This window comes from Salvia hispanica, chromosome 4 (genome assembly GCF_029641045.1).
Source record: "Salvia hispanica isolate PSC_SH4W2 chromosome 4, Shi_PSC_v1, whole genome shotgun sequence".
NCBI lineage: Eukaryota > Viridiplantae > Streptophyta > Magnoliopsida > Lamiales > Lamiaceae > Salvia > Salvia hispanica.
In genome coordinates, this window is record NC_142695.1 from 35,355,115 (window position 1) to 35,374,907 (window position 19,793).

The window sequence follows — 19,793 nt, forward strand, 5'->3', positions numbered from 1 at the left end:
TTGAGAAGTATAGAAGCGGCGTAGTAACATCCTCCTCCAGCTCCTCCAGCAAACGGTCGAGGTCGGTAGTCTTATCCGACGGCGCCTGCGATGAGGTGGCTACCCAGCTTGTCGGAACTAACTTGGGTAGCCCCGACGCTGGCCCGAGCAGTTCCCGCCGGCCGCAAGGAAGGAAGAAGGCGACGGCCAACCGCCGTCGCGCCCCGACTCCATCCGCCCCCGATCCCTCTCCCGCTCTCTTTGTGCCACCTCAACCCCCGACCAACTCGTTGTGGACCCTCTTGGGTCAACTCAATATGGCCGATAGGTCTAACATGACTCCCGACCAATTTGCAACACATGTGGCAACAATACGGGGTCTCCGAAGAACATTGGAGATAGATGACCAGTCTTCCACGGGGGTATTTTTCAGTCTTTAATTATGTAATTTTTAATTTGTAGGATTTTACTTATGTGTTTTTTTATTTTCTAGGATTTTAATTATGTATTTTTATTTTTTAGGATTTCAATTACGCAATTTTTATTTTTTAGGATTTAATTATGTATTTTTTATATTTTAATGTATCTTTATATTGTAGAAATGTTTTTAGTAATTGAAGTATTTACATTGAATAATAGAATGGTGGGATCCATGAGCTTGTCCTTGCGGAAGAGCATGAATGTGGGTATTGTGCTTCCTGAAAATATCATAAGAATGGGAAGATGAACTTAAAGGTTATTTTCTTGTTAATTTTTGAAATTTTAAATTTAACAATGTGACTGTTAGACAAGCCTTTTGAGCTGATTAGTTGTGAACTGATTTTCTTCTTATATTTATAGATTTTTGTTGGCATTGACAAAAGATTAAAAAAGATTTGAATAAGTCTTTAAAGAATATTAATAAGATAAGAAAGATTTGAATAAGTGTTTAAAGAATATTAATAAGGTCACTATCGTGATTAATATTGATTTTAACATTTAATCTATATTATCAAATTCGGGCATCTTTTGAATTTGAATTTATTTTTTGTGTTTAAGATATTATATTCTATGTCCAGTATTTGAGCTTCTTGTTATCTCTATATGAATTATTTTCCAAATATATTATTGTTTGACCATATTTAATGCACTGAAATAAATCGAATTAGACTTGATTAGAACATTGTTTTTAGATAATGGCAATTCCGTCAAAGCAAGGACACTATTTTTAGACGGCCTCCTTGAAAGAAGACACCCCTCCAAAAAGTGGCGTCTGCCGCTTATAAGCAACAAGCACACGATATTCCTTAGTAAAAGGCGAAAGATTAGTTCGTTATCTGCTCGACGCGCAACTGCATGTTTACGACCAACATAGACACAATATGCTCAGTGTTAGTTGTATAGATTTAATGCACTGAAATAAATCGAATTAGACTTGATTAGAACATTTTTTTTAGATAATGGCAATTCCGTCAAAGCAAGGACACTATTTTTAGACGGACTCCTTGAAAGAAGACACCCCTCCAAAAAGTGGCGTATGCCGCTTATAAGCAACAAGCACACGATATTCCTTAGTAAAAGGCGAAAGATTAGTTCGTTATCTGCTCGACGCGCAACTGCATGTTTACGACCAACATAGACACAGCATGCTCAGTGTTACTTGTATAGATTTAATGCACTGAAATAAATCGAATTAGTCTTGATTAGAACTTTTTTTTAGATAATGGTAATTCCGTTAAAGCAAGGACACTATTTTTAGACGGCCTCCTTGAAAGAAGACACCCCTCCAAAAAGTGGCGTATGCCGCTTATAAGCAACAAGCACACGATATTCCTTAGTAAAAGGCGAAAGATTAGTTCGTTATCTGCTCGACGCGCAACTGCATGTTTACGACCAACACAGACACAGTATGCTCAGTGTTACTTGTATAGATTTAAAAAATAAATGAACATCAAAATCTCGTTCTTGGTTTAACCAGCAAACAATACTTATTTCGACATGATCCATTCAATGCTATCACAGTCTATTGTCAGCAGTTTTCTAAGATAGAAAGTGACTTCGAATCGATACTTCCAACAATCCGCTACAGATACTCTACACCTATATTGGTTGAGAATATCTATAACTTATTTCTACTAAAGTATCGACTGAAAGATCTCCTATAACCATCAGTGTACCGACATATCTACAATGTAAAAGAATGACTTATTTATTTTTTTATATCCAATTATCCATGTATTAAATTAATAAATAATAATATGTGATAAGTTATGTGATAAATTATTATTTTCATTAATTGTGGTATGTGGATAATAAAATTTGTAAATGCAAACAGCGGAAAACAAATACTATATCATAATGATTCTATTAGTAGTGTACTATTTATAAAAATTCGTACATGTCTTTGAGATGGTGGGAGAATATAGTATAATGCTAGTACCTGATGTGGCGTTCGGTTGCCATGACTAATTATTATGAGACAATCCATTTAAGATTAACTTTTGGAATTATTTTAATTGGAGGGGGAAGGGGTATGACTAATTATCATGAGACTATCCATCTAGGATTAAATTGTGGAGGACAATCTTATGAACCAAACATGATACATATTTAATTATGAGATTTAGTCTTATCAATCGAACACCCAACTTCGTAACTTTTTAAAGATAAAAGTCTAGGAGTACACAAATCATCGCCAATAAATTCTGTCGTCCACTGTGTGATTATATAATTGGAATTTGATGCCTAACGATTTAATTTTCTTTCTTTTCAGTAACTTTTTATTGGTATAAGTTAGAATATTTTAGTTTTCAACGTAATCAAATCAAATTCGAAATTTCCATTTTCAAAGTGCATAGATGCATTTGTATCTTCACGATTGGGTTTTATTGGCTGAGCAAGAAATCAATACCCATAAGTCCATTTAATGATTCATGATTGAGAAGCTAGTTATCACAATTCCCTGTTTAGAGTGAATAATATTTTGACTAGAGATGCTAGGAAAAATGATCAAACTAGGGATACATTGTGGAGGTGCATTACTATTTAAATAATCTTAATTTTGGTGGATATGGTTCATTTAATAACTACTATATCTTAAAATCGAACTCTGAGAATTATCTATTGATAGTTCAAAATATATTAATTGAACTAAAATATTTTATACTGACAACTGATATGGTTTGTACCATCAACTGATATATCAATTGAACTCGTTCACTCCAAATGAAAATTACTAAATCATTACATTTCAACTTAAAAGATACCCCGCGTAAAAAAAAATATCAATTCATTATAAAACTACAACTAATTTGTTTTGAATACTATCATTGTATTCATTAAAAAAATGTATCATATTGTGTGAAGTTAATATCGATTTGTGGATTGAGAACATATATGGAATATCACTATAGTTGTGGCACAAAATTTTCTAATTGTGAGCATGTGTATTAAAGAATTAAGGAATACAATGTGCAGCACTCCTAAGTCAAATTAGTCGATATGTCCGAGTGGTTAAGGAGACAGACTTGAAATCTATTGGGCTTCGCCCGCGCAGGTTCGAACCCTGCTGTCGACGACCTCATTTTTAATCCAATTTTGTTTGTTTCACATTTTATACAGTATTATGCATCTAACTAAGTCCAAATTTTCAATTACAATGAGGCTGCATATATAAGCTCGGTTTAAATTATGTATCAATTGATCACATATAGATATAAATCTATGCTTCCAGCAAGTAGATATCTTCATACAAAAACAAATCAATTTTATCAGTTCCGATTTCGCTTCAACACCGCATAGACGCCTAAAACGGTGACTAGCACTGCCCCGGCTGCAAGGCTGCCGGTGTATGATTGAGACGATGCATCGTGTTGAGTATACTGCATGCTTCTTGACTTGGACGCCCTCTGCAGTGTTCCCGAGTAGTCTAAATATAGCCTCAATCCCTGCCATCAACAATGTGGTGTTCATTAGGAGCAGTATATATTACTAAAAATACACTCTACAGTTTAGCTGCGTTGTCGCTAAATTATCTTTTTGTGACAAGGTGCTACCTTCCAGCCGAGTAGCCTTGCATGGTGCACGGCTGCAATGAGGTCGCTGTCGGATGCAAGGACGATTTTGTCCTTGTCTTCATCCTCGTACTGCCATAGATGAGAAATGTAACACACTATTTATTTTGATGAATTGATTAAATTTTCATTCGTTTGACCATCTTATTCTTCAAATAGTGAATGAAATGGGGTGCAAACTGCAAACCATATATCCCACATCGGAGAATGATTAAGAATTGCAAGCATATATAACAGCTACCCCAACTCGATTCATATGAGGCCTTTTGAGGAATACTCCAATATCAAAACCGTCACTTAAAGTAAACACCACTCGAGAAATGAAGAGTTTACCAGAATCTGTGGAAGGTTGTTGCGATTAATCTCAGCTCCAACTCTCTGAAGGATAGCCGTCATGAGTTCCGACATGTGGGAATCATCTGTAAGACGACGATCCGACTAGTTCACTTGCCATTAAGCCGAATCCTCTATACATCATCATGCAATCATTTTCTAGTTTTGAAAAACTCACCGGAAATGAACCTATGCATCCTTCCTTTCTTGTCTTGGATCTTGAAAGCGAAAACGTTGGCCGCTGAAGAATTTTGCTGAAAGAAGAGAGCAGTCTCACCTCCCTCAGATTGCAGCCTCATCGTCGAAGCCACACTTGCGAAAATCATAGGAAAAAATCAGCAACAGATAATCAATCCGCAAGAATGATACAACGCACCTACCTCCGGATCTCATCATCGTCCTCAGGGCCTAACGCCATCGCAGAGTCCCAGAAGCTCTGAATCATGCTGCTTGCACCTTCATTGTTAAATCCAGCACTACCAACCTAAAAATACGCAAAAGTGTCAAGTTCGTTGTAGTTTTTGGCAATAGTAAAATTCAAACCTGAGTCACGGCCGCATGAGTTATATTGAGCACATCAATCACAGTTACAAGCAGTCCATCTGTAGTAATGAGATTATTTAGTCTACAAACAATGTTAATTTTGGGTGATTAATTTGGATATTTACCTTTATCAACTACTATTAGGTGCATATACTTCCCATCATGCATGCTATGAAGAGCCTCAACTATAGTAGAATCAATTGATGAACATTCTGGATTTGCAGTCATCACCTATACCTCAAGAATAGCAACTCAAATTGCTAGTCGGTAAATCCAAATGTTGCGAAATATTTAAAGTCTTACCTGCTCAACTAGAGTGGTTTCTACCGGAAGATTGAGCGCGACGACTCTCCTCACTATATCTCTTGAACTAAGAGAAAATGCCAAGTACAAGAAAGAGTAAAATCCACATAGTTTATAATGCATATTCTATGTTAATTAATCTCATTATTAGCTCACGTTAGTATTCCTTGAGGTTTGTTATCGACTGATACGACAACGCAGCCTGCTCGTTGCTCCTGCATCCTTTTTGCAGCAGCTACCACCGTGTCAGTTGAGTCGACTGTAGCAATCCTAAACATCACAAAATAAGTAGAAAAATTATCTTTGTTACATATAGTATAAGACTGACATAAGGAATTAACAAATAGTACTACAAGTGAAGATATTACCTACTTTCTATTCTCAGAAATTATGGTAGACAAGGAGGGTTTAAAGCGCTCTCGAAGTGTGTCAACGAACGTGTTGGGAGCTGCAAATTGCAGAAGCAACATCAATAAAAAATCTCGTATCTCGTTGATGACATAGAAGAAGGACTAACCAGAGGCTGAGGGTCCCCATTGCTTCCCGACACCTTCAACAGCTGCTGCAATGGCCTTCCCCTTCTCAGCTGCACGCTCCAAGCGGGCAATGGCATCGTACAAGCATTTTGTAATGTCGAGCAGCGCAATCACCTCGCCATTTTCCACAACAGGTAAGTGCCTAAACTTTCCTGTCAACAAACATCAGGAGAAAGGAATATTGAGGCAGCATGATTTTGCAAATGGCAATGCATAGAGTAGCTAGCTACCTTGAACCATCTTTTGGAGGGCTTCGACAGCAAGAGTGTCGGAGAGGACAAAGACGGGGTTCTTGGTCATAACCTTGGAAGCCGGTGTTTCTTCCAAGTTGAGGTCTCGAGCGATGACCTTTTTAGCTATATCCTTCATTGACACAAACATTACGATTAAGAAAGGAAATAAGAAGAAACATTAATAACATTATAAACGAACGTTGATACCGTATCTGTGAGGATTCCGCAGAGCAATGCATTGGAATCAGTGAGCAACAATGCATCAACTCTTCTTGAAGCCATCCTCTGACAGATTTCTTTGATACTTGTAGTTTCAGGCACTGTCACAGCTCTCGACATACGCAGCCTCTTCACCGTCCTCTCCCCTGACAATGCCCTGTTTCTGTCAATCACAATACTTTAGTACTTTCACTAGCACTAAAACTATTGCTTCTCTTCAATTTGTAGCTAAAGCATAAAAAGTTGTAATGGGAGATGAAGAAAAAATTGAGTATATTCTAAACTTATTGCTAGGACCGTCAACAACACATTAATTTGATACTGTCTGATGTGGTACGTGTTTGCAATTATGAACACATAATTATTTCATCATTCACAAATTTTATAAATTGGCATTTTGTGGCAAAACACAAATAACATGCAAAAAGAGAAATAATTAGAGAAGATACATGGAGCGGGGAGTGGATAGGGAAAGAGATTGAGATCTGCGGTGAGAGGGAGAGCCCAAGAAGGCTCCGGTGCCTTCAGAGGCGGCGAGGGATTTCTTGCGGGGAGGTGGATGCATAGTCAAGGACGTCGACAAGGTTCTCTTGGTGGACGATGGCAATCCCCCTTGACTCGTCATCATTTACTCCGATTAACAACTCCTCCTGTATTGATTGATTAATAAAATCAAATTGAAAAAAGAAATAAAAAATGAAATCCGGATGCATGCATGCAAAATGGATTGAAATTACCAGGGGTGAGCAAGCTCTATTAACCGTGAAAATGGCTATTGCTACGAGCCAAAGAGGCAGGATTGATGTTGAATATTCCTTTTCTTTTATTTTCTCTTTTTTTTTTTTTCTGGGAAATTTGTTTTGTTTATGGGGTTGGAATTTGTTGGGATGGAGAAGGAATGGAGAAACTCAAGCCTTGGAATGATTTTTTCTTTCTTTGGGAGGGGCATGCATTGTTTTGTTTCTTCATGGATACAAAGGAGTAGGATTTTCTTTTTATTAAAACAATGATTTTTTCTTCTAAAACTCTGCTAAATAGAAATGTAGTACTCCACTACTTAACTTATTAAATGGAAGAATAAATCATTAATAACTAGTTGTACTAGTATAATATACATGTATGGAAATAGAAATGAAATTTTCATTTGCTAAAATAGTGAAATTGAAATATGAACAATAGTAGTAATACAGACAATTAATTATAAATGGGACAGTGATAATTAAAAGATGATCACAAGTAGCTTGTACAAGTTGTAGCTTGTAAAAGTAAATACTGTTAACAATTCATACCAAGTGTATCTAGTTAACTAACACTATCTTCATGTGCTAGAATTTATTATGAATATAGAATTTATAAACATATGGATAACATTTGATTTTAGTTATGGATTTTGCATATATATATATATATATAGGGATGTATTCAGGTTAGAACGCTAAGTATAAGTAAAACTCAAAGCACTTGCAGTCCATTGGATCATATGATCTAATGGTTAGATTAATGCCACGTGTCATCTAATAATGTAGAATTTTAGACTAATAATGTAGCTCGGATAATAATGTAGCATTTTAGTTTAATAATGTAGCATTTTAGTTTAGAAATGTACAGTTTTAGTCTTACAATGTACATTTCTAGTCTAATAATGTACCTCGCCTAATAATGTAGATTTTTAGTATCATAATGTAACAAATCACAGCCATCCAATCTAATAATCCAAGGGCTGTGATTTGTGCTGTGTTTTACGCTAAGATGCTGTAAGGACCCTAACACACCCCTATATATATATATATATAGGGTCTTGTTAGGTTGAGATTTTTGGGCCTAATTGAGAACTAAGATGCATTTTCAGCCACTCATTAACAATTTTCGCGCAATATCAACTACTGAGACATTATGTCAACTAGGGGGTATAATTGTCATTTTCGCACGATGTCAACTACAGAGACATTATGTCAACTACGATGTCAACAACAAACGTTATTTATGTCAACTACGATGTCAACAACAAACTTTATTTATGTCAACTACGATATCAACAATAACATTTTACAAATAATTAATGTCAACAACAAATATTTTCATGTCAACGACGTATATTATTTATGTTAACAACAACGTTTTACATATAATTCATGTCAACAACATTTTTCATAAAATTTATGCCAACACCCTATATAATTCATGTCAACCACAAACGTTATTATATCAACGAGCTATATAATTCATGCCAAAAATAAACATTTTCATGTCAACAATAATATTTTAGGCAATATCACAAACACCTTATCTACGCAACTTAAAAATTCCAGCAACACAATCAATTAAAAACTGCATCCATATATTTCACAAATTAATTGTAATTTGCTTTCGATTTTAGAGAAATCGAACCCACATAATTAACAAATGAATTCACAAATCAAATCAACCATTTTTTGCTTTCAAATTGAAGAGAAAACGAAGTAATTACTAATTGCAATTTTAGTCAACCGAAACAGAACGGACATATTGAGAATCGTGCTACAGGAGCAGCGGCGGCAGACGGCGCTCCTGGTGAGGAGTTACGATTCGAAGATCCAGTCTCTGCTGAAGCAGAGAGACGACGAGATCTCGAGAGCAGGGAGGAGGAAAATGGAGCTGGAGGAGTGTGTGAGGAGGATGGAGATGGAGAACGTGACGTGGCAGAGAGTGACGCAGGAGAGCGAGGCGATGGCGGTGTTGCTGAGGGCGCGGATGAAGGAGGCGGCGGCGGAGGACGCGACCAAAATTGCCTTCTTATTCGCGGTGAGGTCGGTGATTGAGACGGTCTGGAGCTCGTCGGAGGCGTCGAGGTAGGATAGGGTGGCATTGGGGAGCTTGTCACCAACGGAGATTGTGGCAGAGATTTTGGGGGCGGCGCTGGGATGGAAATCAGCGACAGTATTTGGGAAGGAGAGTGAGTACACAAGCTGAAGAATCCAATTTAAATATGAAATTACCATTCTACCCTTTCATAATTAATTAATCTAAAAATATTTTTTGTGTGGCAAAATCTGGACCACTCATTTAATAAAAATGAGTGACTGATATTGCATCTCATTTATCAATTACCCTACAAAATCTCAATTGATCATGGACCTATATATATATATATATATATATATATATATATATATACTAAGGGCAGAGCTAAAGGAGTTGGGTTGGCCGACCCCACCGCCAGCTCCAGAGAAACGCCGTTCGGCGGAGCCGGCCGCCGACCACACACCATCCACAAGCATCGGGGTTGATTCTTTCATGTTTAGGAAGCATCGTGTTTATGATTTATTCTGAACTAAAGTCTGTATTTAGTCCTTTACATTATAGGTGAAAAAATATTATAAATTTTAGTATTAAATTGATTAGATTAATCTGACAAATTAAATTTATAATTAAGTCACTAATTTGGTCAAATCATGTTTGACCGTGAAGCTTAACGGAAAATGTTAACTTTAGACCAAAGCATATTATTTGAGACTAAAAGTTAACAAACATAATGCAAATGACCTAAGAGTTTTCTAGAGCAAATGTAAATACCAAATTTGGACTTTAGTCTTTATTCTACTAGGACTTCAAATTTTGAGCCTCAACTTCTTGATTACTCCATCCGTCCACAAAAAATAGATAAGTTTTACCATTTTTGGCCGTCTACCAAAATTAGACTAATTCTAAAAATGAAAAGTTTTAAACCAATACTAATCATACACATCATTCGAAATGTGAACTTACAATCTACTAACACTACTTCCACTATATTTTTCCTCATTCTCTCTTGTTTTACCAATTATGCATTAAAATTCGTGTCATTTATAACTTTGCCTATTTTTTTTTGAATGGAGGGTATATTAATTAAAAATTTCCCATACAAGTCTATGTCTCCCTAAACCCTATTTCTATATTCTGATCGAACTTCAAGTTTGGGCCTTGGTTTCTTGGTTATTAATTAAAATAGCCCACTATTCCATCCTCTTGGAGTAGTACTTAGTAGAATAAAAATAAATGAATTTTACCAATGTGAGGGTTCATTTGATTGGTATGATGGGGCTGGGTCAGATAAGGTTCTTTCAATCAGACTTTCCATGATTGTTGTTTAAAACCCAAATCTCATGTGAGGTTTGGTTGTCCTGATTCACAAGCTAATATAACTTATACGTGCTTTGATTCAGCTTATACAAACCTCTGATAGCAACTTCATTGGACAAACCTGTCCTCATTAAAATTGCTTATTGCAAACTTTGTCCTAAGCAACCTTATTTCATTTCAATCCCAAATTAAAACACCCGCCCACAAATTGAAGAGCGCGCCACTCCCAGATTGAATTTCACACAACACCGCCGCTGGGGATCGATAACCACAAATCAAATTCCGATAACGTACTTTGTGTGAATCTACACATGTTAGTTTTCTATTCATTAGTTTCGAGCATACCTCACTTCAGATAGGTGGATTATTTCGGTTTATGTCGTGTGTATTTGTCATCTGTGAAACCCTATCTGAAATTATGTTGTGTTTGATGTCATTGCAACCGGTAATTGAATGGTGTTTTGTTGCACAATGCAATAGTTTCATCATCTATGTAAACTCATTACTCATAATTCCAAACAGATGGGGAGTTAGATGTGTTATTTGAGATGAGATGTGTTATTTGAATAATTTTTTGAATGCAGTATTTGGGTTCAACTGTCATTACTCATTACTCATAATACCAATCAACTGTCAAGTTTTGTCGAAGATGAGGTGTGTTATTTGAATATTTTTTTTGGCTGCAGTATCTGGGTTGAATCTCTTCAAAGCTTGTTTTTTAAATGGCATCTCAAAAGATAGGAGATAGGAGTTAACGAGGAAGATGGTAGCCCTATACTAGATGGTAATGCTGTTTTACATTATATTTTGTTGGTCAAAACTTCACCCGCATCGATTGCTTGTTATTTTGTTAATGGGTTGCAATCCGGTTGCAGGCAGCAATGACTTGGGCACCACAAAGAATATGAAAACCGACGTGTCCAAGCGTATTTGGTCAGTTTACGAGGAAAAGATCCTTATGGCTACGTTGAAGGACTTGGCAGCGAACGAGTGGAGGGGAGATAATGATTACCGAGCAGGTTATCTAACACGTATCAAGGAGGCGATAAAGCGTGAATTTTCCAAAACGGACATCCTCCCTCACCCCCACATTTATTTGAAGATAACAACTTGGAAGAGGAATTGCGGGTCGCTTATGGTGATGCTTAACCACAATGGTATTGGCTTCAACTCGGATGGTAATTACGAAATTGAGTGTGATGATGACCAGTGGGCTCAATTTGTTAAGGTATGTGATACTTTCGTGTAGTCAAATAAAATTTTTTCCCTTAACCTGACATTACCTCTACGGTTATTTGTATCTGTATATTTGAAAACAATGATTATCAATAACTTATCTATTTGCATTTGGTATTCACTATTTGTTTCTGCATATTTAAAGATAAATACTTAGCTACTTGTATCTGCTAATGTCTATAAGTTGGACTATTAATATCCATACAAAGATAGTCATGCAAAGTACATGAGGAACAAGTCATGGCCTCAAATAGAAGATTGGAAGGAGATATTCGTCAAGGACCGTGCCGAGGATGTAAAGACGGTAGACGTTGGGGATGCAATTGGAAGAATCTACGGTACTAATGAGTACCAACCTGACGATGCTGGTACATCCCACCCCATGACGTTCGAAGAGCTATTTCCTGGCGAAGTCTTCCCAGATGGTGTTCTCCCGGAGATGATAGATGAGAGCCAGTCCGTTACTGGTTTTGGGGCAAGATCTGCTGCTGGGGTTGGGGCTGAAGCAGGGTCTGGGACTGGGTCTGGGTCTCGGGCTGGGGTGAAGGTGGCAAAGAAAGTTGTGAAGAAAAGGAAAATAGAAGACAAGATGGACTGAGTCCTTCATCTCATGAGTCAGATCCACACCGACACAAATGAGCGACTTAAAGTGATTTCAACTAGGATTGGGTACGAATTCGATCTCAGTACCAAGAGGTCTGAAGTGTTTGATCAACTGAAAGATATTGCGAGCTTAACTCATAAACAACAATTCTATACTTCTAAGAAGCTAGTTATGGAGCCCGAGCTTATGGATCTCTCTCAAGGGTTGCCTGAGGTTGCTCGTGCAGCATTTGTTTTTGACCTTTTGGAAGGTGATGAGATGCTTTACGTGCTTAAAGCATCAAGCACTTGTTCCCCGGTTTCTTCTTTTTGTGGTTCTAAATGAAGCTGTTATTTTAGATGTTTTACCTTAATGTATATCAATTGAGGGAACTAATCTGTAGGGTTAGAACTACTTGAGTTGTCGATGCATTTACATCCGATGATGGTATATGAATCGACACAACTCTAATCTTTTGTAGTTTTTTTTTGGAATTTGTTCATACCGTGTCACGATTATGTATAATGGGATTGTGTATGCTATGCCTCCCAAGCATGCTAGCTTTGTTTATGTATTCTGGCTTTCTAGCAATTCATGAGCACGTGTCGATATGCCAACAGCCTTTGTTCTCGTTGTGGTTGACTTCTTCAGTTACCACGATGACCATGTTGCCTTTAGCATGTTTGATGAAGTTGGCTCCACCAAGCTTCTTGGCTGGTGGCTTCATATTGAAGACATTTTTCTCTCGACACCTGGACGGGTGCAAAATGTCTTCCGCATCTCCCATGGAATGGGCGAGTGCAAAATGTCTCCTGACATTTTCCAAGGGATTAGCGTGTGTCAAATGTCTCTCGACATATTCTAAGGCACGGATGATACGCCCGGATTTTGCACTATTTTAAGGCCATTATTTGGTCCGTTTTTGTTATCAAAATCACTCTACATGTCCATTATTTGCATATTCTATATATTTTGGTATTTTGACGTGTTTTGTGAGAAATGTGCATATTTGAGCCGAAAAGGGGAGTAAAAACGCATAGTCTGGAAATCTGAAGTCAGACGGCGACCAGCGACCGCCGCGAAGTTGTACGCCCGTCTCGGAAATTTACGCTAGGAGAAGAGTCTCGCCCGGCGACCGCCGGAGGACATGTGGCGGTCCGCCACCGAAGGGTCAGATTCTCTGGACTCCAGCCCGGCGACCGCCGGCCAAGGTGCGGCGGCCCGCCGGAGAAAGGCGGCGAATCCGACCAGCCCTAGATTTGCTCCAAGATTTACCAAATTTTGAAGTTCTTTTCCTTCTATGATGAGGAATAATCTTCCCCTATAAATAGGACCTCAAGCTTCATCAAAAAAGAAGTTTTTTTTTTTGGACACACAACAAGAACACATTCATAGAGATCAAAAGCTAGAGTACTTCAATTGTGCAAGGAGTTGAAGAAGGATTTCAAGAACATCAAGAACGACAAGGATTCAACCTACGGATTTTATTTGCTTTAGTTTTATGTTCAGATTGCTTTCCCTTCAATCTATGTTTTTAGTTTATTCAGTCATGTGTAACTAAACTCATAGGATTCTAGGGATGTGTTAGTAGCAACTTTGGTTATACAATTCCGTTTTCTATTTAATATCCGTTTTGTTTTTACTTTGTTTCTTCCCTAAGTTAATCATGATGCTTCATAATTGAGTGACACAATTATGTATGATTCAATACAACTTGCTTCATAACTGTGACAGAGTTCTAGCGAGTTAGATCCACTTAGTAGACACTACAGTTAGCTTCCTTTAATACGGCACTGTTAATTGAGAATGAGGACTTTTCAAGGGTCTTAGGAGCTTTTTGGAGTTACGTGTTAGGATTGACAACCCTAATGTTAGTAATCAACGTTTGTATCGCATGAGCATAAGCTAGGTGACTCGTCCTTTCAAAGTATTAACTGTGCTAGGGTATTGTAGTTTGGAATTTGTATAACCATAAAAGTGAACGCACATCCCTGGAATTCCCCTTATCTCTATACTTTTCTCTCTGTGATTTGCTTGCATTTAGTTGTTTACTGTTTTTAATATTTACTGTTTTCAAAAGTTTCCAAAAATTCTTGTTTCTCCAGATAGTAATTGAGTTCTAGTAGAAGATAGACACTTTGTGTACATCTTCCCCGTGTTCGATACCTGGTACTAACCTTTTGCTATACTATACCTACTCTGTATACTTGCAGGTATTTATAGTGCAAATAAAAAGGCCATCAAGTTTTTGGCGCCGTTGCCGGGGAAGACAATTCACTTTGGAGTGATATCTTCAAACGATAATTTTACTACTTTGGATTTTTATTGCTTTTTGTTTTAATTTTTGTTTTTTTTATTTTCGAGTCTTGCAGGTTTTGTATGCGAACGCGTTCTGGGAAGTACATCTTAGAGCCGCTTGATTTAGAACTTGAAAGAACTCGTAGAATAATAAGAAGTGAAAAAGGATCAGGAACAATGGGTGACCGAATAAATATTGAGAAGCTGCAGGAGATGGTGAAGTTGCTGATGGATGAGAGAGATGCGGAGAGAGCAGCCCGAGAAGCCATGGAAAAGAAGAACAGAGAAACATTACCTGTGATGAACATGTTCAATCATGGGAATATGATCACTTTTCCTAACGGCCCTCGTATTGATGCTAACAATTTTGAGTTACGCATGCCCCTTATCCAAAGGGTCGAGCAAACTCCTTTTGCAGGTAGGGCGACTGAAGATGCTAACCGCCATCTCTCCAAATTCGTGGAAATCGCAAACACTCTGAAATTAAATGGTGTCGACGACGATGCCATACGGGTAAGACTTTTTCCATTCTCATTGATTGATTCTGCTAAGGAGTGGTTTGAGTGTATGCCACCAGAAAAGGTCTCCACATGGAAGGACATCGTAGCTACCTTCCTCGACAAATACTACCCGCCAGGCACTATTTTGAAGCTCAAAAGTGAGATCTTTCAGTTCACACAAGGCCATGACGAGCCCCTCTATGAGGCATTTGCTCGTTTCAAAGCTCTTCTTCGAAAATGCCCAAACCATGGTTTTTCCATAGACCATCAGGTAGGAATCCTCTATAATGGATTTAACGAGAAAATATGTGCTATGCTTGATTCAGGGGCAAATGGAGGATTTCTAAGAAAGACAAGAGAGGATGCCATGGCGGTGATCGAGGAGTTCACCACCAACAGTCGGGGGTGTTCTAAGGAAAGACATGCCACGAGAAGAGTAGCAGCCATAGAAGAGGCCGAAGAAAGTTCTTTTGCTAAGGAGTTAGCAGAACTTAGAGTCAGGATTGATCAAATGGACATCTCGAGGAAGGAAGATCCAATTCCGGCAACTTCCATAGTGGCGGTCAATGCACCCGAAACTGCCATATCAACTGTGGAAGAAATCAACTACGTGCAAGGAGGCGGTCCCAGAAACTACAATAACAATTATCGCCCTAATCAGGGGGGCGGTAATTTCAATAATTATAATGGGAACCGTCCAGACCCAAATCTTTCTTATTCTAACAATAATTACTTGCAACCCCCTGCAGGATTTAATGTTAGCAAAGGAGAAGTGGTTGAGCCGATGAAGAAGGAAGACAAGTATGAACAAGGAATCACGAAGATTTTGGAGGTAATTACGCAAGATAGGAAGATTAATGACACCAAGATCGGAGTGGTCGAAGCAAGGATAAACAACCTCGAGCAAGGAATGAACACAATCTCGGCAGCTGTAACCAATATTACCACTCAAATGGAGCAAATTCAGAAGAAGTTAGATGAGGATAGAGCAAAGGCAGCAGCAAGAGTGGATGATATTAACAAGAAGTGGGTGGCAAAGCAGAAATCTGGGGACTGCCCAGTCGCCGGCGGACCGCCGGAGACCCCGCAGCGGCCCGCCACTGAGACGGCAGAGTCAACCACGCAGGACTGCCCAGTCGCCGGCGGACCGCCGCACACCCCGCGGCGGCCCGCCATTGAGACGGCAGAATCGTCCACTAAGCAGGAGCTTGTGCGGCACAACGGGATTGTACTCCCTTTTCAGCCAAAGAGGAAGTTCAAGCTTGAAGAGCAGTTCAAGCAATTCCTTAACATGTTTTGCAAAGTCCATACTAACATTCCACTTGTTGAATCATTGCAGGAGATACCAAAGTATGCGAAGCTACTAAGGGAGGCGGTAATGAGGAAAAAAAAACCGACTAAAGCCGACCTTAAGCTACCGCATCATTGCAGCGAGATCATCCAAAAGGAACGGACAGTGAAGCAAAGAGATCCGGGCCAGTTCATCATTAGGTGCCGAATTGGAGAAGGGAAGGTTGACAAAGCACTGTGCGACTTAGGATCATCCATCAATCTCATGCCACTGAAGTACTACGAAAAGCTCAACATCGGGCCACTCAAATCTTCAGATGTAACACTCAGATTGGCCGATAACTCGTCCATCAAGACTGTAGGTATGATTGAGGATGTCTTAGTCAAAGTCGATGATTTTATTTTTCCTGCCGACTTTATTGTGCTCGACATGAAAGTAGACAAGAACGTCCCTCTAATCTTAGGGAGAGATTTTCTTGCCACTTGCAAAGCTTTGATTGATGTAGGTCGTGGCGAGATCACAATCAGTGATAATCATGGTCAATCCACCTATAAGATCGAGAGCGAGATGCTAAAGTTTGAGGAGGCAAAGCGGGCAAAAATGGAACAACAGTGCAGAGCAGTCATGGCTACCGACTTGACCAAGTCCAAAGATCCCTTTGAAGCGGAGGATCCTTCTACCTCCACTATCTACATTATCAAAGAGGTAAGACACTCTTCTAAAAAGGGTGATGCTAATTCTTCTACATCTGCTCCACAGAAGAAGAAACAGAAGAGAAAGAAAACACCCAAAGAGGACCCCGAGATATACGTCATCAAAACGAAAGAGGGGAAGTACAAGTGGTGGAAGAAGCTAGGGACCAAATTGCTCCCTATGCCAATTTTCAACACTCGAGTTATTGATCCGCCCAACTAGTGGGCCACTTCAAGTCGAGCTAACGACTTTAACAAAAGCGCTTATTGGGAGGCAACCCAATTTTCTTTTATTTTTATTTTTATTTTTTTTTATTTTCTCGTTTTTTTATTGTTCTGTTAAAAAAAAAAAGCCAAAAAAAAAATTAAAAAAAAAATTTGGTGGCGGTCGCCGCACTTAAAGCACGGCGGTCGCCACACGTGTGTTAACATGTGCAGGAAGGATCGGGCTTAGGGCGGGCCAGAGTAACCGCTGCACGGGCCGCGGCGGCCCGCCAGGATTGCTGTTTACGAAGGCCCGTGTGGCGGCCCGCCACGAGAGACGCGGCGGTCGCCACACGCAGTCCAGAGACGGGATTTCCACCATAAAAGGTATGTTTTCCATTCCTTTTCACATTCCTTCTCAAATTCCTTCCTTGCACACAACCCCCACCTATATAAATCACCAAATCACACACCCACACTATCATTCTCTCAATTCTCTCAAAGTCTAGAGCTCTTCTTCTACAAATTCTCTCCACAAAAAGGTATGAATCCTAACTCAATTTCTGGGTTTTTCTTTACTTCTTCCATGGATTGTGCTTTATTTTGGGTGAATTGTTCAGTAGAATCTCTTAATTCATGATGGGGGATGATTATGTGTATGAATTTTTGAATTCTATGGTTTAAAAATTTGCTTGGTTGGTGATTATTAAGTTGTGAATGATGATTCTCTCTTGGTTTTTAGAGTTTAAAAGTAGCAATCATGTTCATAGCATTGTGAGGCTATTATTACTTCCATGAATTGCAATATTTGTGATTTTGTAGAGATTGTTGGTTTTTATGGATATTTGGTTGATACGTCTCTGCATGGGGGATGAATTCACGTTGGGGGATGATTTTTTGTGTCCTAATTTGGTTGTTTTTGCTTAAAATGTTATTATGCTAAAAATTAGGATGCTATTTTACTCAAGCTTGCATATAAGTTCTTATCTCTTGATTTTTACTTGGTTGAATGCAAGTTTGGGGGAACTTTTGATCTCCCACTTGTTGATGCTCTTTTAAGAGTGTAATTTCTTTTGTAGGATAATGGGATCAAAAGGGAAACCGGAGAATGCAAAGAACTTTGGCATTAGTCTTGCCACGGAAGAGCAAAAGGCTATGTGGAAGAAAGTGTCGGCCCGAGAAACGGCACCTTCTAGATATCCCCACGATTTCCCTCTCCAAACTTTGGGGATCATGGAGGATTTTTGGAAGTTGTGCGACGTGGGTGATGGGAATGGCCTCGTCTACATGTTCCAAAGGAAGTGGCCATCGTTTCGAAAGTATACTCTCGAGTTCCTAAGCTTGCTAAAGGTTACTAAGGATCGCCGCCAAAATTTTCCACTTAGCATCGATTTCCGCCTAGGGAACCGTTGGCACTCGCTCACCATGGAAGAGCTTAGTGGGGTCTTTCATTGCTTCGATCCCAACCCCGAAGAGGACAATGAATATGAATTTTCAGAGGTTTGGGGGGCGATGACAAATGAGCAAGAGCATGCAGCGGGCTATGCCAAGTCTTCATCAATTCGCAACCCCGTCTTGAGGTACCTCCATCGTGCTATGACTCAGCTTATGTTTGCTCGTATCGATGGGGGAAGTGTCTCCCAAACGGAGCTCAACGTGATGTGGTGCCTACTCAACAAGAAGGGAATCGATTATGGGACCCTCTTTACTTACTATGTGGATAGGATCACGAAGAAAGACGGGGGCGTCATTTGTTGTGGGGGATTGATTACGACAATTGGCGAACATTTGGGGGTCTCTTTTGCCGGTATGACGGAGGATGGTGGAGAAAAGTTTATCACTTATGAGGTGCTATTTTCGGTGGGGCTTTTGAAGACCGATCATTGGGGTCAAGGGTATTTTATGCAAGTAGCGGGGGATCACTTTCCCGTTCCACTCCCGCAATTGACCAAGGTCGATGTTTGGGCAAACCAAGCCAATTGGAAGCTCGACACACCCGCCCACCGAGAGCTATCGAGGCTAACCCCGTCAATGGGGAATTTAGAAAGAGGAACATTCCCTCTCGCATTCCTCAATTTGAGCCCGATGAGGATTCCGCATTTGATGCCATTGATAACTATGAAGAAGGCGCGGAGCATTCACAAGCTCAAAGGAGTGCAGCACCGCCACCACCGCAATCCCAACCACGACGAGAAGAGGAAGAAGAAGAAGAGGAAGTGGAAGGACATCGCCGCCGGACAAGAGCGAACCGCCGCCGCGGGAGGCCAAATCCGGAAGAGGAGTTTCAAGTCAACACCTCCGCCCAATTAGGAGAAATTTTCTCCTATATGCAAAACATGTCCAACGCTTGGGACAATCGATAGGCGGAGCAACAAGCGGAGAATGCCTACAACCGCCAAGGGTGGACGGCTCAAGGCGATTGGCGCACGGGGGAGCAAGGATTTTGGGAGCAACAACGTTTGGAAGACGTTCATCGGCGTCAACAATATGAAGAGCTCCGAAGGATGGCCGCCGAAGCTAGAGAGGAACGAGAGACAATGAGGAGTGATATCACGTACCTCGTTGGAGCTTTCGAGGATCTTAGCGCCCGTTTCCCTCCACCTCATCAAGATTGAAGAAGTCAAGCTCGATGACTTTAAATGAGCATTTGTACCATGTTTTTGGATGTTTTTGAGACGATTTATTTCCTTGAT

The 19,793-nt window shown here is 39.5% G+C and overlaps 2 protein-coding genes and 5 non-coding genes across 7 annotated transcripts; 2 read left to right on the top strand and 5 right to left on the bottom strand.

Moving 5' to 3' along the window:
* Positions 1-1,192: 1,192 nt before the first annotated feature.
* On the bottom strand, positions 1,193-1,312 carry LOC125197709 (U5 spliceosomal RNA). The gene has a single exon (XR_007172235.1). It is a non-coding gene; the product is annotated as a U5 spliceosomal RNA (small nuclear RNA).
* A 144-nt stretch (positions 1,313-1,456) lies between these two features.
* LOC125197708 (U5 spliceosomal RNA) lies at positions 1,457-1,576 on the bottom strand. Its single transcript, XR_007172234.1, has one exon. It is a non-coding gene; the product is annotated as a U5 spliceosomal RNA (small nuclear RNA).
* A 143-nt stretch (positions 1,577-1,719) lies between these two features.
* Positions 1,720-1,839, bottom strand: LOC125197705 (U5 spliceosomal RNA). The gene has a single exon (XR_007172232.1). It is a non-coding gene; the product is annotated as a U5 spliceosomal RNA (small nuclear RNA).
* A 1,614-nt stretch (positions 1,840-3,453) lies between these two features.
* On the top strand, positions 3,454-3,535 carry TRNAS-UGA (transfer RNA serine (anticodon UGA)). The gene has a single exon. It is a non-coding gene; the product is annotated as a tRNA-Ser (tRNA).
* Positions 3,536-3,604: 69 nt separating this feature from the next.
* LOC125197407 (CBS domain-containing protein CBSCBSPB5-like) lies at positions 3,605-6,835 on the bottom strand. The gene is made up of 14 exons (XM_048096144.2): positions 6,648-6,835; positions 6,187-6,361; positions 5,977-6,109; positions 5,728-5,898; positions 5,583-5,658; positions 5,367-5,480; positions 5,211-5,277; positions 5,033-5,138; positions 4,908-4,966; positions 4,745-4,848; positions 4,543-4,676; positions 4,365-4,450; positions 4,014-4,103; positions 3,605-3,905 (listed from the first exon to the last, which is right to left on the bottom strand). Exons 1-14 carry the CDS (start codon positions 6,824-6,826, stop codon positions 3,729-3,731), a joined length of 1,671 nt encoding a protein of 556 aa, XP_047952101.2. The 5' UTR covers positions 6,827-6,835; the 3' UTR covers positions 3,605-3,728.
* A 4,365-nt stretch (positions 6,836-11,200) lies between these two features.
* On the top strand, positions 11,201-12,130 carry LOC148928538 (uncharacterized). Its single transcript, XM_089056705.1, has 2 exons — positions 11,201-11,528; positions 11,742-12,130. Exons 1-2 carry the CDS (start codon positions 11,201-11,203, stop codon positions 12,128-12,130), a joined length of 717 nt encoding a protein of 238 aa, XP_088912831.1.
* Positions 12,131-15,061: 2,931 nt separating this feature from the next.
* On the bottom strand, positions 15,062-15,168 carry LOC148928539 (small nucleolar RNA R71). Its single transcript, XR_016129710.1, has one exon. It is a non-coding gene; the product is annotated as a small nucleolar RNA R71 (small nucleolar RNA).
* Between the last annotated feature and the right edge of the window lie 4,625 nt (positions 15,169-19,793).

Coding starts and splice junctions, on each gene's coding strand:
- LOC125197407 (XM_048096144.2), bottom strand. CDS start 6,826: ATGATGACGAGTCAAGGGGGATTGCCATCGTCCACCAAGAGAACCTTG. Junction 5,481..5,582: donor ATAATTTCTGAGAATAGAAA/GTAGGTAATATC, acceptor TGTGATGTTTAG/GATTGCTACAGTCGACTCAA. Junction 4,849..4,907: donor CTCATGCGGCCGTGACTCAG/GTTTGAATTTTA, acceptor GCGTATTTTTAG/GTTGGTAGTGCTGGATTTAA.
- LOC148928538 (XM_089056705.1), top strand. CDS start 11,201: ATGAAAACCGACGTGTCCAAGCGTATTTGGTCAGTTTACGAGGAAAAG. Junction 11,529..11,741: donor GGCTCAATTTGTTAAGGTAT/GTGATACTTTCG, acceptor ATCCATACAAAG/ATAGTCATGCAAAGTACATG.